This window comes from Tachysurus fulvidraco, chromosome 10 (assembly GCF_022655615.1).
Source record: "Tachysurus fulvidraco isolate hzauxx_2018 chromosome 10, HZAU_PFXX_2.0, whole genome shotgun sequence".
NCBI classification, from domain to species: domain Eukaryota; kingdom Metazoa; phylum Chordata; class Actinopteri; order Siluriformes; family Bagridae; genus Tachysurus; species Tachysurus fulvidraco.
Genome location: NC_062527.1, coordinates 23,837,307 through 23,855,053, shown reverse-complemented (window position 1 = coordinate 23,855,053; position 17,747 = coordinate 23,837,307). Strand labels below are relative to the sequence as shown.

Sequence of the window (17,747 nt, the reverse complement as noted above, 5' to 3'; positions counted from 1 at the left end):
TTATTTATTTATTTATTTGTTTTTGTTTGTTTGTTTGTTTGTTAATTAATTGCATGATGAAAAGTGAAAATAAGGAGGTGTTGTTAATATGTTAATATATTGTGTTAATATGTTAGTTAGTTAATGTGTTATTGTGTTAATATGTTAAAAAGCTAGTGTTAATAAGTTAATAAGTTAACAAGTTAAGGTGTTCATATGTTAATAAGTTAAGGTGTTAATATGTTAATAAGTTAATGTGTTAGTATATTAATGTGTTGTGTTAATATGTTAATGTGTTAATTAGTTCATTTGTTATTGTGTTAATGTGTTCTTGTGAGTTCAGTATCTTTAACGATTTCACAGGTTTGTAAATGACAGCATTTATAGCCTTAACAAGAATCCTGTTAATTGTAAAGTGTGTCAGGGTGCACATACTTTTGGACATGTTGTGTACAAACATTCAGGTACTGTTTAAAGGTACTGTTAGAAGCCCAACTCCTTAATAGACAATAATTACTGCAGATTAGCCGATAGAGAGAAATGACTGAATTTAATCCCCACAGGATGCAGACAGGTGACACACATGGAATGTAACGTGACTTCATATATATGGGACATTTAAAGATGGATTATTATTGTGCCTTGTTTGAAGATACAGCTTTGTATGGTGAGGAAAGTGTTTTATTACGACTGCAAAGTCAATGCTGAAAGTCAGAGGTGGATCATTAGTCCGTTTCTTTTGTCCTGTACAGTTTTTGCTGATCTTTATTCTAGGGCTTTTAGACTACTTGAAAAATAATTTCATCTTAGACCTTTCCACATGCTGGAATGATTTCCATCTTGATTATGTGAAACCGACACTCACACTGCACACACTAGACAGAAATGACACACCTGCACACACATAATTCAATCTCATGCTTTAATGCATAGATTTCAATTCCTCATCAGTAATCTGTTATAGTAAGGAAGTAAAAAAACGATGGTGGAGCTTCACTAACTGTCCATCATCTGAACAGACTCCTCCACCGTGTCTAGAGCGAGCGGCGTGATCGTCTTCGTCAGAACTGGTGTCGTTCCTTGCTTGTAGCTGTAGTCGCCTTTCCTGGAGCAGAGAATGTGGAACACAGAGAAGGAGTCAGCTGAGTGGAAATCAGACAGATGAGGAATCACATCATGGTGCTGATCATAATATGTAAGAAATATTTAATCAGTCGTTCCCTCTGGAGCCTCTTTTTAATCTCTCTCTTCAAGTTAATAAGACAAAATTTCTGCAGTTTATGTCACTGAGAAACGGCAAAGAAGCCTAAACTGTTCTGTCGAAAACTCTCAGCTTCAGCTCTGACTGTTACTGTCATGTTATCTGTCCTTACTGCACACTACGCCTTCTGGTCCTTACTCTTCAGTGTGCATGTATTTTACCTGTAGTCGTGTCTCCACCCCTGTATTGTCATTATTGTGTTCAGGTTTTTCCATGATGCAGTGTTCCATGTTCATCCATGTTCTTTGTTTGATTTCCCAGTTTTCTGACGTCTTATTGTGTGATTTGTGAATACAAACGTTCCTCTGTTGACTCTTCCTGATCTACACTTTGAACTGTGACTATAATTTTTGGATGCACCAATAAAATCACTGATGCCACCCGATTCCTGTCTCGCTGACACCGAAGATTCCTTCCATGAATGTTAAACAAGAAGATTTACAGAACATTTATCAATCATTTTGTGGAGCAGCTGCCAAACACGTCACTGTAAATCAACGTATTAATAACGTGCGATCTTAAAGCTGCTCTTGACCGACAGATTAACACCTGACCAACCAGATTCAAGAATTTAGCAGTGTTAAAGGGGTTAATGTCTTACCTCTGGCCCTTCTGTACAGGCGTGTCATAGCCCCGCAGATACTCCACTCCTTTCTCAGTGATCACACACAGATCAACGTTGCTCCCAGACCCCAGGTCACAGAAAATCCCAGCGGCGATGGCGTCACGCACCAGCTGCTTCCCTTCCTCCAGCTGAGTGACAGAGTGAAAGAGTTTTCTAGAAGACTCCACCACAAATAAAAAAACAAATCGAATGTAAGAATATATTGTACCTCCATGTTGGGTTTGTATCGGTCTTCAAGCACAGAGATAGCTGCACTTGCTCCAGAACCTGAAAAACATTCATCATGTTACTAATAAAAGTACAATAATTATTTTATTACACTCGTTTAACATGATAAAGACTTCTACAGTAGGAATTTGTTGTTGTAGTTTGCTGTGATCGTTAGCAGTGTCAGGTCCAGCCCAGGTCAAGACAAGACCGAGCTTTAATGTGGTTGAGTCAAAGCCAAGATCAGTTTTTTCAGAAGAACATATTACTTCTTGTCAAACTCAGAAAGAATTTATTTATTTATTTATTTTTTCAAAACCCTATTTAGAATTTGCCTTGAGAGAAACAAGTGAAATAAGTCCAGCTCACTGGGATCACATCACATACTATCACCTGGTCTTGGATGCAGTAGCTCAGCAGTAAGCTCAGTAAGACATTGGTGTACTGATGAGAAGGTTGTGAGCTCAATTCCCAGGAGCACCAACCCTCAACTGCTCAGTTAAATGAGATGAATGACACTCTGGACAAGGGCATGTGCCAACTGACACAAATGTATTACTTGTTGGTGTCTGAGTATATGGTTTAGTCTAATTAAATGACAGAGATGATCTATCATTGAAAATGTATTGTTTTTGTCAGTAGTGCAAATGCTCAGGACTCGTACCCAAGGCAACAAAGGGCAGCCGATCATAGGAGCCATGAGGGTAGATGCTGTAGAGCTGGAAGCCATCGACATCCACTCCTCCGACGATGAGAGACGCGCCGATGTGTCCCTGATACCTGACACACACAGACACATCCATCCCCTCAGCCCACTATCTCAATTTCATCAGACATCAAACAATCAGAATAAAATCTGATACAAGTGTTCATCACAAAAACGCCTCTCTCACCTGAACAGCAGCTGTTTGAGTTGCCGTGTCACTGTGACGACCTGAGGAGGACGTCCGGTGCTCAGAGAATGGAGCTCGACGTTTGACGACATCATCTGGGTGGTTATGTCAGCGTCTGCTGCCACACCTGCTCCACAACAGCTGACCAATCACAATAAGATTAGAACACTACAGCCGACCAATCACAATGAGATAAGAACACTACAGCTGACCAATTACAGTGAGATTAGAACACGACAGCTGACCAATTACAGTGAGATTAGAACACAACAGCTGACCAATTACAGTGAGATTAGAACACAACAGCTGACCAATTACAGTGAGATTAGAACACTACAGCTGACCGATCACAATGAGATTAGAACACAACAGCTGACCGATCACAATGAGATTAGAACACTACAGCTGACCAATTACAGTGAGATTAGAACACAACAGCTGACCAATTACAGTGAGATTAGAACACTACAGCTGAAAATCACAATGAGATTAGAACACTGTAAAATGGAGAGATTAGATTTAACAGAAACAGAGCAGTTCTTTTTGAGGTCAAATAAACGCTAAATCTTCATCCTATAAAGAAAAGTGAAACCCAGCTTCTCGACCAGCATAGTATTAGAACTTGATCTCTAATGTGAAATTAGAGCACCATAGCTTTTGTAGATCTTATATCAAGCCACTCACTATATTTTGGGTGCGATGTAGTGGATCTTCGTGCAGTTTTTATCGGCCACGACCATGTCGTCTGTGGAACGAGTGTCAGCACCGAGGATCACTCCGTCCTGCAGGATTAAAGAGTGAAAGCATGTTTTAATGATAATATCACAATAGTTACTCCGTGTTGTGTTTAGAAGAGAATCAGACCTTGAATATGATGCCACCGATGGTGGTACCAGTCTTCCGGGCTTTTGGGGCTCTGTAGCCCTTCTCCGACAGACCTGCCTCCAACACTGCATTTCTGACAGCAGGAGAAGAAGGATCGCAGGAAATGTATAAACACTTACAATATTATTATGATACTGCATTTCAGAAAGCAGGTGGAAATAAAAAAAAACATTAGAAATTGTCCTGCTCTAAATCAGACTGGCTCTAAATCTTCGGCTGTGAAGTCAGGAGCGGTGCACTGACTCGAGTCAGCGCCTCTAATGATTTCAAATGAATACAGAGATTTTTGACTTATTTTTACTTAGTACTTTTATTTCATGTAATGTTCATCACTTCATAGTTAACAGTAAAATCCAGTCGGAGTGTTTCGATGTGATATCAGATATGTCTCATTTGTACAAGCAACGAATACGCAAATCAGTTGGTGACGTCACCTGAACACTAGCGAGACTTTGAGCATGTGTTAGTGTTAATTGGGAATCAGGCAGGTTAAAGCATATATGAGTGGACACTTTGTTTTCTAAGATCAGGAGCAGGGATCCGGCACATACACACACACACACACACACACACACACACACACACACACACACACACACACACACACACACACACACACTCACCTGCGTGCGTTCTCAAAGCAGAAACCTCCATTCTGTGCCTCAAACTGAGAGCTGGAGCTCAACATTTTCAGCTGAATGGAAAAGTATAAAAGAATAAACGAACAAACTGAATGAAATGGAATGAAGTGGATGATTTGGAGCAGTGCGTCAGCGCCTTTTCCTGCCCAAACCCGGTAGTTGCGCTTTCTTTCACTTTCATCTGTGACACAAAAAGGGGTGTGTTTTATTTCAGCTTTGTGATGAACACTAACTCACTTCCCCTGTTTTTCTCCCTACAGTTAGAGTTTAAACATTCACATTTACAGCACGTGACAGACTCCAGAGAGACCTACAGGGGTGCTTAAGTCTCCATCATTAGATACATGAACTCTGGGTCACTAGATACCATGAGACTAAAACACTGTTTAAAGTTTTTTATTTTGTTTGTTTTTTAACATAAATGTAACAAACAGGGAATTACGTGCCAGTTGAAGTGTTTCCTGAATAAATAGTAAAGTAGAGAAGAGACGATGTCGTGGAGCTTCCGAGGGTCTTGTGCCGAAGCTTTAAGCTTTTCCTTGTAGAAGGAAGTCTTGGCAGAAGTCACATCTGAGGAGAACTTGGCCAGGAGTGTTCGGTAAGAATTATGATCTGCATCAAGTTGTGATTTCTTCCACTTTCCCTCTGATGACGTTTTCTTGGGTTTTAGTGGACAGAGGGCAGAGAAAGTCAATATTAGAAAGGAGAGGAAAGTATCTGTGGCTGAGTACAAGGTTAGTGAGGACAAGGACTCAGGGTCAGGAAGAGAAGAAAGAGTGCCAGAAGCTACAGAAGAAGAGGAGACAGAGACTACACATATCTGCAGTCAGCCAAGAGTGAGTCAACCACACTCTAAAAAATAAAACGTTGGCTCAACTTAAAAAAAATAAGGTAACAATTTGCATGCATCTTTTTAAGTAGCTTCAACTGAGTCATTATTAAGTAGATATCATGTACCTTTTATAGTTAGACTAACCCAATTTGTTTAGTACAACCAACATGATTTGACTTAACCTCTAAGAGCTTAATTAAGTTGAAACAACTTAATTTTAATTTCAAAGTTTTGGTGATATTAAGTGGTCAAATTACATAATTTAAGCTATTCTAACTTCTTTATTTTGATTCCACTCTACTTAGATATGTCCATGCAAATTGTTACCTTATTTTTTTGAGTACAAGTAACTTATTTCACTTCAGTCAGGAGAAATAACACAACAATTCCAGTTTTATGATGAAACTGGTTTATTCTAAAACCAATGTCAACTTATGTACAAGAAGGTTTTAACCATGCTTTGACAAAAAGATAATTATCCAGGACTAAAGTATTTTTTTCAAGTAAAGTCAAGTAAAGAATCAAGTATTTTTCTGGTAGGTACATATCAGAAAAAAATAAAATAAAATAATAACAATAAATCACAGGGAACGTGAAAAATGAATTCCTACAACAGACACAATTGCCACCTTATTGGGTCCACCTAGCTGAAACTAATAGTTTTCTTCCTTTTTTTTATATTATTGCAAAGTATTAAATTTTACCTTCATCACATAAACTACAGCCGTCATAAAGTCTCAAACAAATACAACACTGTAACCTTCATGTAAAAAATTGTCAAATTACAGCTTCTGTATGTGTATGCACAACAAAACTTTTACATGTAACATTTCAGGAATACAACAGTTTATTGTTTAAAGACATTACCTTCGGCCTAGCTTTCAGACCATCCAGCTCAAGAATTATTTTCTGAAACACCTCAAAAGTATTTTTTAGTTCCTTTGGGTAGCTGAGGTTGAGAGCATATACCAGCCCTAGCAGGGCACAGGCACTGGATACATCCAAGTCTTGCAGGACTTCCGTTCCCTCAATAATAATACTGGCGTTGGCTGGGTCAAAATTTGTGGCACCTCATCATCCTAAGTAGATCAAAATCAGTGTCAGTGTTTTAAGGCAAGGAAAGGAACAGGACATTAGACACATGAGTTAAATCTTACTACACATGAAAAATTGCAAACTTAAAGAAATGTGTCAGCTGCCTAACCATCAAACATAATGCTGCAGATTGTATATGAAAGAAAAATAAAAACACAAATGTTGTAATGGCAAATTTACAAAAAGCTCAAGGTTTACAACGTTACAAGATGGATCAACTGTGAAAACGTGACAGCAGATAAAGATGGCGTGCACACACATTGTCATCTTAGGTATTGTGCTTAAATTAACTTGCTTATTAGTTAACTATTTAACTTGTTACAGGTTTATGTATGTAGGTATATGTATGTATGTAGGTCTGTATATTTATGTATACATACTGTATGTGTGTGTGTGTATGTATGTATGCATATATGTGTGTGTGTGTGTGTGTGTAAGTCTTAATCAACCCAGTGTAAACTTTAAATTCGGACGACACTAAACATGTTCGATATCAAGTAACATCATTTAGCTGCCACTGTAAAACAAAACATAAAGCCTATTTTGAACACACTAGCTAGCTAAACGTCTATTATCTTTAGAATCGATGAATTAGCTTAGCTCAAGCTGTCTTTTCAGTTTAGTGTGTGACAACAACGATTTACTTAAGTAAAGTTTGCCGCATTCATTTTGTTTCATATTTAGGTTTATATGTATTTTGTCCACCGTGGAGGAAAGCTGATTTTGAGGAAAACGCGGTTGTAGCCGCCTCACTACATTACTACGAGAGAAAAGAGGTGTAGCGTTTAGCTCAGGAGTTATTGACTCGGGAAACGTGAATCTGCGGACTTTACTTAAGTCAAAGATTTTTTGTGCATACAGTTGGTAGCTGCTGAGATTAAAACAAAGCAAAAATATTAACTTACCTATATAGCCTCGATTCTCCTGTTTCTCCGGCTCCTAGTAGTCCTTCTCTGGCAGACAAACACATTCGGGCAAATTCCGCTTTTACTCAACTTTTACTCAAGTTTCACTAACTTAATATTTTTCTGTTGTTACGAGAAGGTAAAAGTGTGTGTTCAAAATCGATATATAATTAAGTTAAGACAGTATTCTTTATTTTAATTTTGAAAGACTTATTATTATTTTAAAAGACTAATTATTATTTTAAAAGACTAATTATTTTATTGTTTAATTGTTATTTAAACTGAAGGAGGTGTGGCCTATGTGTTTGTTATTTAAACTGAAGGAGGTGTGGCCTCTGTGTTTGTTATTTAAACTGAAGGAGGTGTGGCCTCTGTGTTTGTTAGTGATAGAGAAGGAGGTGTGGCCTCTGTGTGTCAGTAATAGTGAAGGAGGTGTGGCCTGAAGCTTTATTCCATTAGAATAGTTCTAAATTGTATCTGATTCATGTTGAATTAACTCTGAATCATATTGAAATGCACATTTGTTCAGTGTGGAAGAACACAAAGGTGTGCACACACACACACACACACAAACACACACACACACACACACACACACACACACACACACACACACACACACACACACACACACACACACACACACACACACACACACACACACACACACACAAGCACAAACACAAACACACACACAAACACAGAAAAACAGAGAGTTGAGGCCAGGTTTACTTTAATCATTTTGTTTATTTAATTCTTTGAAGCATCCAATCATCTAAACACTTGACTCACAAACCAGAGACACATCTGAATAGATAAATACAAGCCGAGTAGAGACACTCTGTCTGTCTCTCTGACACACTCAGTCGAGTGAGAGCTACAACACGTAATATTCATACATACCACAAATACACAGGATACAGGCAGGAAATAATAAACAGATAATCCACAAACTGTACAATATCATATATTGAATAAACATCCTATGTGTGTGTGTGTGTGTGTGTGTGTGTGTGTGTGTGTGTGTGTGTGTGTGTGTGTGTGTGTGTGTGTGTGTGTGTAAAATGTTCAAAATGTGGTTACACAATTTTCATGTCAGTGAACTGAAGTGTGACTGTACATGTATGAGTGTGTCTGTTGTCTCTCTCTCTCTCTCTCTCTCTCTCTCTCTCTCTCTCTCTCTCTCTCTCTCTCTCTCTCTCCCTCTCACACACTGTTCATCCCTGACTGTGTGATTTGAAGGAGGCTGGACGGAGTTTCATCTCGGCGAAAGGGATGGAGTAAGTCTTTCCTTTCCATGCGGTCCAGATCACACCCTGAGACAAAACACACACACACACACACACACGCACACACACACACGCACACACGCGCACACACACACACACACACACACACACACACACACACACACACACACACACACACACACACACACACACACACAATAAGGATTTGCCACATTTATATGATAATGTAGGTTCACAAAGCCATGAGCATTAACAGTAACTAATGTGATTAATGTAATTAATGTGAGTTTGTGTGTGTGTGTACCTGATGGTCATTATTGTGTGTGTGAGTTTCTGTGTGTAAGTGTGTGTGTTTGTGTGTGTGTGTTTGTGTGCATGGGTACCTGATGGTTGGTGTGTGTGTTGTACAGGCCGTTGAGATTAGCCTCATGGCAGTTCTTGTACCACCAGCCCCCTCTGTAGGACATGGCACAGCGTGTGATGAAGGGCTGAGGGTCGCGGTCGTGTGTGGAGAAAGGCCGTTTATCGTGGTACCTCAGAGAGTCGCCTGTACACCACATTATCACAACAACACATCACACTGAGCAACACGTTGATTACACACACCTACAGTACAGTACATCAGATACATCATGAACTAGCAACTGTGTTCCAGTGACAAATTACTCTTTAGAACTACAGCCAATTCCAAAATAACTGGCAATTATTTTATCTTTCTCTTTAAGATAATCTTAAAGATAATTACATTGTAATTATGTCACCAATATTTTAGTTGGTGCTATATTTTTAGTTGTTCTTGTTAATCATGTGAAGCTAGTGATTATGTGTCACTGTGATGTCACGGGGGAGCTCATGTTACTGTTTTTGTACTTACAATAGCATTTAACACAAAATACAAAAAACAAACAAAAACAAAGCCCAGACTGAAAAGAGTGAGGAACTAAAGTGCTGCTGCATCCCTCTGTTCAGGTAGAGAAGAAGGGATGGATAAATAGCACAGCACTGCTATCAAGTAGTCAAGCAGCATTGTGGGTAATGTAAGAAACTGTGTAAAATAGATCTAGGTATAGATTATTTGATGACAACAAACACCTCGGTGCACAATACAGTGTTGATCAGACACACAACAGGAGCTCGCTCACCTGCTGTGCCTGAATATCCAGACAATCTCAGCATGTAGTGTTTCTTCATAGTGTCCACAGAGAACGTGGAGTAATGTGCAAACACCGCCTCGTTTTCAGATCTCAGGTCCACTCTCATAGTCATGGGCATCGTTGTAGTGAGGATGTGGAGGAAGTCGTTTCCTAAGGAGGGACAGAGCTATGATTTCTATGCAACATGTGTAGATTATTTGTGTCCACCAGGCGGCACTAGAGAGCCTTGTATGATTTATTCAGTCAGTCTATGACAGTGAAACAATGAAACTGTTTTACTGTCTGAATGAAATATACAATTAAATGTACATTACAAACGTCACACTGAACCAGAAAGTCACAATAACTTGACATGTGAACAATATTATCGGAGTTTAATATTATGGTCTGTTATATAATCATCCACCATAATCTGTAACCATGGTATCTATTTATTTTTCTTATCATTACAAGAAACCAGAAGCCCATTTTGTTTTGTATCTTTTTGATACTTTACATGTCACTCACCTGTGTGTAATTAACGCTAGCCTTCATCTAAATCAATCAGTTTCTCTCTCTCACTCTCTCACTCATTTTCTACCACTTATCCGAACTACCTCTGTGTCACGGGGAGCCTGTGCCTTTCTCAGGCGTCATCGGGCATCAAGGCAGGATACACCCTGGGCGGAGTGCCAACCCATCGCAGGGCACAATCAGTTTCTATTTAATTAGATTTTAGTCGTGTGTAACAATGTGCATGACGTCTATTGAGTTCCTCACCAAGCCAAAACTCGCCCTCCAGATCTCCGAAACCTTTTCTGTACTCCTGCCAGCCTCTGAAAAAGTTGGTCTTACCATCTTTTCGTCTCTGGAAGACCTACACACACACACACACACACACACACACACACACACACACACACACACACACACACACACACACACACACACACACACACACTGGCTAAGCAGTGAAGCCTTAGCATCATTACGTCCTGTTCAAGAATGATTTGATTCCTCTATTATTAAATTCCTTTGATTAAGAGGTCATAACCATCACACATATGACATATAAAGTATGGCTAAACCGGGATGTTGGTGAATCAGTACAGAGAGGTTTTCTTGACATGACAAGACATGTTTTTTTGTTTAATTAACTTAAGAGGTTGGTGGGGAACCACTGTTTATACAGTAGCTGCTATAACATAAGTGACAACAGTAACTAACTTAGTGGATGTCCGTCAGTCTAAACAAAATGTAATGGACCACTTACATGCCTTTTCTTTGGGCCCTTTTACACCTGGTCACTTTGTGTGTTGTCGCTGATCCGATAGCTATCTGATTTGTTAAAACTGTTCCATTTACATTAGGCCACATAAATGCGTCTTGGCGAATTGGATATCGATCCGATCTTTCTATTCCCGCCCAATATGCAAATATATTTTACGTCATTTCAAGGGTAATTGAAATGGAACACGTTTAGGTGTATGCGGTTTTCAGAACGCAATCAAAAAGAAGACGAAAAACCTTGTTACGATGGTTATGCTACAAAAAAAATAATAGCATTTACATTTATTTGTTTCTGGCACGATGCGCGACTCGTGAGTCACCTGCGAGTGACGTACTGTACGTCCGTTTGGGAGGAGTATAGCGCTGACGTATGTGGCTTGAACAACCACATTCATTTACACCTGTCCAGTTTCATCTGAAACGCGTCCCAGACCACCTCCTGAAGGGGTTTGTACCATCGGATTTATATCCTTCTCGAAAACGTTTCGGAGGGCATTTAGACCTGGTCTTTTTACCATCGGATAGATATCTGATCACAGAAAACACAGCAAGTGACCAGGTGTAAAAAGCCCCTTTCTGAGGTTCTTGATGTGTTATTTATTTTCATGGATCATGAAAAATCATTAATAAACATGTGTTTATCATAATAAATCCAGACCCCTCATTAAAGTTTAAGATTCAGGTCATTACTCAGAATCACAATGATGTAGTTTTGTAGAGTAGATGTAACATGCACATTTCTTTGTAGCTTGTATTTTCTTTATTCTGTTAATAGTTGCTAATTAAGTAATTCTGAAAGGGATGTTATATGTTCCATGTCTTATATGTTTTCTTTTTGGAACACATTTTAACAAAAAACATAACATTAGAGAAACAGTGTTTAATTTGGCGGGAGTGGCCTGTGTTGTGAGCTGCTCCGCCCCTTACTGTCCAACCTCCTCCGTCCGTCTCCATATCACAGTACACCATGACAGGTTTTCCGTCTTTCCCTCCAGGGAATATCTCCACCAACCCTGACTTCAGTTCTCCATTCAGCAGCTCCTGAGAGCAGTCCGAGGGGTACGGGAAGCGCAGAGTCTCTGACAGAGAGGCAGAGCATCACGCATTTCATTTAGAAGGAACTTTGTAATTATCATCAGCTAATAAATTAGCATGAGGTCAGAATGCAGTCTGAATGCAAAGTAAGTTGAATGAATAATACGATAATAATGATTAAAAAAAGATTCTCATTAACAGTTAGCATTTCTTTCGGTTTAAATTTCTTACCAAGTATGGTCTTAACCACACAGAATCTTACAGCCAGAGAACAAAATAACAAAAAATAGTATAACTGCTAGTCTAATGACTGGAATACTACAAGCTTTTATCATCCAAGTGTTTACAAGTAACATCTAAACTACACACTTGCCACATGCTTGAGCATCAGTATGTTGATGACTTCATCATTGTGGTTCCACATCCTGATCTCTCAGCTACAGTAGGATGGACCATGCTATTAAGTCATGAGTTATTACAATATGGAACAATAAACCTTCTTCTGGAAACTGTAACTACAACACAGCGTCCACGCTGCTCCAACAGCATACTTTGGGGCTGTTGGCTGTACAGCTTTGGGTCATAAAACCAAACAATGTCAATCATATAGTGGACACATCAGTAACACCAGAATCTGCTGATAAACATCAAGCAACAAACAAAGTAATGACACCTGTAGTGAAGTCAGTGGAGATGGCCGCAGTGTAGACTCCGCCTCTCTCTCCCTGCAGTAGTGCTGTATAAGTGGAAGAGGGGCGCAGGCCTCCCAGCTTATGTTCAGAGACTCCAGCGTTAAGGGTCACTTCCTGTTTGGTGTCCAAACAGTAAAACAAATATTGTATTTAATATCAGGTACACAGGTAAGTATAGTTCAAAGGTGCTAACAATGTTTTTTTTTTCACTTAGAGCTTGAGCTACCAGTTAATCATTATTATGGTAAATATTTTGCTTTAATGCAAAATTAGCAGCATCACTACAGGTTGTAAACTACAACTGTGTCTGTTACTAACCAATTAGCACAACTCAAAAGCTATGTGCCTACTAGCTATGTATGTCCTTGTCAGAAAACGGTGCACACAAATGTACCTAAAATGCTAATGTGTTTCACATTCCAATGACGTTAATTTCTACCGATACGCTTTGCTCAGTTGTGTCATGATTTCATTCCTTAATAGTAGTACTGTAGCATCACTGGTAAAAAACATCTGAGCATGCTCACTTTCCACATAACATGGACAAAACGTCGACAGATAGCTTGTCCATGACTGGATAATTAACTGATTCATTATAAGTTGAAGTCACTCTGACATTGTAATGATTATTAATATAAATGTGGTGTTTGGTGACTTATCCCTGGTCTCACCTTGCGCTCTCCACCCTTGATGAAATACGTCAGTTTGTAGCTCGTTACAGCTGAAGCTGGTGGTTTCCATGACAGCAAAGCAGTACGTGCAGTTACATGTTTGGCTGTCAGGTCTCGAGGTGCCTCCCCTTTTCCAGGAGAGCCTATCAGGATAGAGAATAGAGGCTTGGTTATGACTTTTCACAGTCACATCTCAGTATATTAGCGAGTGTTTCAGAGAGCAGTTTCTTACCGCTGGTCGTGATGAAGGTGGTGTGTGTGCCAGAGCTTTTCTGGTCTCCAAGCTGACTGACGATGTTGACACTATACTTGGTGGAAGATTTTAGAGTCTGGAGCTGCTGTTCAACTGCGTTACCTGACACCTTGATGCTCAGCTCTGAGCCAGGAGCTAATATACACAATACAGCTGAGAGTCAGAGGCGCATGTCTTCAGTGTACCTGCGATCTCATACAGTATGCTAGCATGCTTTAGCTAGCTACTGAAGTGACTACAAAGAACTGTTTTGTTATTGTTACACTTTTTCAACCATTACTGTTTATTTACACTTTGGGACATGATGGTATGGGAAAGTAATCCGAACTGGTTTATGTTTCTATTGCAGCACAACCCAAAGTAAGTTACTTCTTATTCTCTACGTTTAATTAAATAACAGATGATAGTTTGTACTTTATATCCATATGAAGATAACTATCACATTTAATGTTATGTCTGTAACATGAGAGATAGACAGAAAGGGAGCTGACCTTCGTACGTGATGATGTACTGGTCCACTGTTGCCAGGGCAGGTCGCCATACCAACAGTGCCTTGGAATCTGTGATGTTTATGGCCCTGAGGTTGGTGGGTGGGTCAGGCACTGAGATACAAAGGAAAGAAAGCAAATTGAGAAATAATAGAAGGAGAAGTAGATACAAGAAGATCAACAGCAAAATAAATACAGCAAAATAATCAAAAGATGGAAACATGTAAATGTGTGTGTAATAAATTGTGTTGCATATTTGGTGTCAGATGTACTGATTCTGACGTACTTGTGATCACCATGTCCTTGATTGCATCGCTCTCGTCCAATCCCAGCACAGAGATAACGCTGACCTCGTAAGGAGATCCAGGGGAGAGCTTGGTCAGAGAGAGGGTGGATCTTGACGAGTCCACCATAACTGAGATTGGTTCTCCTGTCATTACACCAAACACATCTACTGTAATAAACACTCAATCGCTCACAGACATTCCCAGAGGAAATAACTCCAGTGCCTACATCTGACTGGATCCACAAACAAAACTGACAAACTTCCTGTATGACTGTTTTTACTCTTATTATGGACAAACTCAGTCTGCAGCCTGTGAGGCAAGTGTAAGAGGTGAGTGTAAAAAAATACACATATCTTCAGCTGCATAAAAAGATGTAACCAAGTGTAAAATGACTTGGATGGAAATAAGAGTGAGTAGCTTGACCTTCACCCTACCCTGGTGACTGTAGCCATATAAATATACTACTATAAAAAAAATGCTAAAGTCAAGTACCTATTCATGATCCACCCCTTTCTGCTGAAAGAAAAAATGTGTGTGTGTGTGTGTGTGTGTGTGTGTGTGTGTGTGTGTGTGTGTGTGTGTGTGTGTGTGTGTGTGTGTGTAGCCTCACCTTCTTTAGTGTGTATGTATGTGACCTTAAACCCGGACACAGAGCTTTTTGGTCGTCTCCATGACACAGTGAGTGACGTGTCAGTTATGTCAGTAAAGGAGAGGTGTGAAGGAGGCTCAGGACCTAAAGGACACACCACACAGAATTTAGAAAGACAGAAAGGAAGGAAGGTAGGAAGGAAGAAAGGATGGAAGGAAGGGAGGAAGGAAGGGAGGAGTATTTGAAAGAAATATAGAAAGAAAGAATAAACAGAACCATTTAAAAAGGAATAAAATTAAACAACTAAACAAACAGGCAAAAAAAAAAAAAAAACCCAGAAGTGAGCATAAACAAATATATATAAAGATATTTTCTGTCTAATTTATAATCTTATGTGTTATAACAAGTGTACATAGGGTTTATGTACTGGTGTATATATGTACAAACTAAACATATATACAGTATATACATCACAGCATATATACACTGCTGACACCCACATAAACCCACATAAAGTCAAGGGTTAATCAAACAAACAAACAAACACACACACACACACGGAGTGATCCTGGACACAGCACAAACAAGACGTTACAGTGATGATGATGAAGGTGATGATGCTGGGCGTGTGATCCTGGAGGAGGAAGAATACAAAGAGGAAGTGAAGAATCTGAGGAGGAAGTTGCATGAGTGGGAGTTAAATTTGTCATTTGGAAAAGAGTTTTTCTTGATCAAATTATTCCCAATTACAATCGCAAAAGATGGAAAAAGATAAAAGTGGGGAAACACGGGAGCATCCCAATACTGGTCTTAATGTGTCCTTGTTCACTTCCCCTTAAAACAATATGGGCTGTTTTATTACTGCATCAGAATTTTGTTACACAAGCTTCAGAATGGCATTAAGTCCGTTTCACTGTAGGCTTCAAAAACACGGCTTATGAAGAATGTGACGTTAACTTTCATACATTCTCATGAATACATTACTTAAATATATTTATCATTAAAATGATTCAATGATGGCAAAAAGAAAACAAACCAATAAATAAATTCAAATCTCGATAGGAAAATCTTCCAAAGATTGTTATTATTATTTAAAGAATGACTCAATGATCACTCAAAATATTAATATTATCTATTAAATATTTATGTATTTTAAATATTAAATAAATATTAAATATTAAATAATTATATTATATAAATATTATATATTTATATTAAATATTTATTTTCTGACTGACCACACGGTCAGTCAGAAAATAAATATTTAATATAAATATATAATATATAATATAATATAAATAAGCTTCAAACGTGCTAGCTACTACGGTGTGATAGAATTCAGACCAGATCTTATTAGTAATAATCTCTGTACTGATGCCTACTCAGACCGCTGAATTACGCACTTCACTCAAACTGATGCAGCGTTTATACAGCCCTGACGATGGTGACGTAGCAAAGGGGAGTCAACAAGGTTGGATTAAATCAGTGTTGGGACACAGATCTAGGCTCATCAAACACATCATGCCATCCAGACTGCCTTTAGCAGTTATTTAGCAATCTTTTAGACCCGTACTCTAATATTTATTATAAAGATTTGGGGCCAGTCGTGGTCTTACCCTGGGATTTGGGTGAATGGTGAGAGTAGTCAGTGAGGATGGCTGACTGTAAGTTTACCCTGGGTGAAAGAAGATCAAATTAGCAGTAAATGATAATGAGAATGGTGGTTATTTATCTGGTCATAATTTGATTTTTTTTTTGTAGACTGCGTCATGAATATCATCATAGCACCAAATCACCTGATTGGGTTAAATGGTGCTTTAATAACTGAGCTTGGACTAGAAGTTAAAACTCAGCATTGCTCCTTAAATGTAAATAAAACAGACTCATAAACGTTTTGGTCTATTTGATATTCATGACCCATCTGCGCATGATGCGCAAATGTGACTGGATTGATTTGACACTCTGGGGTAAAAGTTTAAAAAAAAAAAAAACAGGCAAAATCTACTTTTTATTTTGTCTCTCATATCGTCGTGTTGCAGCGGAGTCACGGCTCGGCTACGTACTGTACGTGTTCATACTGACTTCAGGTTTAAAAGCTCTAAGTGCTCTGAATAAGTTGTACGTCTATGTAGATATAACACGATCATTTCCGGTGGGATATACTGTATATTAGAATACAGCTTTCTAGAGTCATGAACATTTTTCTCAATGTGCATGAGTAGTAAATGATGGATTGGGACAGTTTAAAAGAAGTTAGCATTCTACACAGCATGCTACACAGCCTTATATATGTGTCTCAGAATCTTAAGTGGCAGCTAACGTAATGTAATTGTAGTATATGACTCTTTTCTTCTTCTACAAATTATCTGACACACATTATGTTAAAAAACCTTTAAGAGAGGTTTGTGTAGTTTCCTCAGGGATTTCAGAGATCTCTATATTATCATTTCAGAAATTATTGTCTGTCATTCATGCTAATTATTCTACTGTGGGACAGCTAGCACACGCTATAGTTATATCATCGAGGATGAATCGCAGTGCAGCATAAAGTATTTTACTCAGAATAGAATAGAATCACTTATTTGTCACACAGACATTACAGCACAGTGAAATTCTTTCTTTGCATATCCCAAATTTGGATTTTGTGGTTAGACATGATACAGCGTCCCTGGAGTGGGTTGAGGTCCTTGCTCAAGAGCCCAATAATGGCAGTCCTGGGGCTTGAACCCCAATCAA

The 17,747-nt window shown here is 38.8% G+C and overlaps 2 protein-coding genes and 2 long non-coding RNA genes across 6 annotated transcripts in view; 1 reads left to right on the top strand and 3 right to left on the bottom strand.

Moving 5' to 3' along the window:
• The first annotated feature begins 82 nt into the window (after nucleotides 1-82).
• On the top strand, nucleotides 83-1,550 carry LOC125145761. Its single transcript, XR_007144198.1, has 2 exons — nucleotides 83-443; nucleotides 543-1,550. It is a non-coding gene; the product is annotated as an uncharacterized LOC125145761 (long non-coding RNA).
• On the bottom strand, nucleotides 888-4,672 carry psmb10 (proteasome 20S subunit beta 10). The gene is made up of 8 exons (XM_027167791.2): nucleotides 4,474-4,672; nucleotides 3,830-3,923; nucleotides 3,650-3,747; nucleotides 2,966-3,106; nucleotides 2,737-2,852; nucleotides 2,074-2,132; nucleotides 1,842-1,993; nucleotides 888-1,084 (listed from the first exon to the last, which is right to left on the bottom strand). The coding sequence occupies exons 1-8, from the start codon at nucleotides 4,536-4,538 to the stop codon at nucleotides 976-978; spliced, it is 834 nt and encodes a 277-aa protein (XP_027023592.2). The 5' UTR covers nucleotides 4,539-4,672; the 3' UTR covers nucleotides 888-975.
• Nucleotides 4,673-6,152: 1,480 nt separating this feature from the next.
• Nucleotides 6,153-7,542, bottom strand: LOC113656433. Its single transcript, XR_003443909.2, has 2 exons — nucleotides 7,324-7,542; nucleotides 6,153-6,402 (listed from the first exon to the last, which is right to left on the bottom strand). It is a non-coding gene; the product is annotated as an uncharacterized LOC113656433 (long non-coding RNA).
• A 508-nt stretch (nucleotides 7,543-8,050) lies between these two features.
• LOC113656494 (tenascin) overlaps nucleotides 8,051-17,747 on the bottom strand; it is a 31,605-nt gene continuing 21,908 nt past the window's right edge. For 2 of the 3 annotated variants that reach the window (XM_047819900.1, XM_047819902.1), the window contains 11 exons: nucleotides 15,033-15,155; nucleotides 14,422-14,565; nucleotides 14,139-14,249; nucleotides 13,627-13,782; nucleotides 13,395-13,537; nucleotides 12,705-12,837; nucleotides 11,924-12,075; nucleotides 10,487-10,583; nucleotides 9,716-9,877; nucleotides 8,957-9,120; nucleotides 8,051-8,639 (listed from right to left, as the gene is read on the bottom strand). In XM_047819900.1, the coding sequence (XP_047675856.1) occupies nucleotides 8,541-8,639; nucleotides 8,957-9,120; nucleotides 9,716-9,877; nucleotides 10,487-10,583; nucleotides 11,924-12,075; nucleotides 12,705-12,837; nucleotides 13,395-13,537; nucleotides 13,627-13,782; nucleotides 14,139-14,249; nucleotides 14,422-14,565; nucleotides 15,033-15,155 (1,484 nt within the window). In that variant the 3' untranslated portion in view covers nucleotides 8,051-8,540. Of the gene's footprint in view, nucleotides 8,640-8,956; nucleotides 9,121-9,715; nucleotides 9,878-10,486; nucleotides 10,584-11,923; nucleotides 12,076-12,704; nucleotides 12,838-13,394; nucleotides 13,538-13,626; nucleotides 13,783-14,138; nucleotides 14,250-14,421; nucleotides 14,566-15,032; nucleotides 15,156-16,369; nucleotides 16,687-17,747 lie in introns of those variants that run through there. The other variant, XM_047819901.1, reaches the window with a different exon arrangement.

Excerpts from the sequence above, each read along its gene's own strand:
- psmb10 (XM_027167791.2), bottom strand. The coding sequence starts at position 4,538 with ATGTTGAGCTCCAGCTCTCAGTTTGAGGCACAGAATGGAGGTTTCTGC. Across the intron at positions 2,853-2,965 it reads CTCAAACAGCTGCTGTTCAG|GTATCAGGGACACATCGGCG; the intron begins GTGAGAGAGGCG and ends TGTGTGTGTCAG. Across the intron at positions 2,133-2,736 it reads GCTGCCCTTTGTTGCCTTGG|GTTCTGGAGCAAGTGCAGCT; the intron begins GTACGAGTCCTG and ends AATGTTTTTCAG.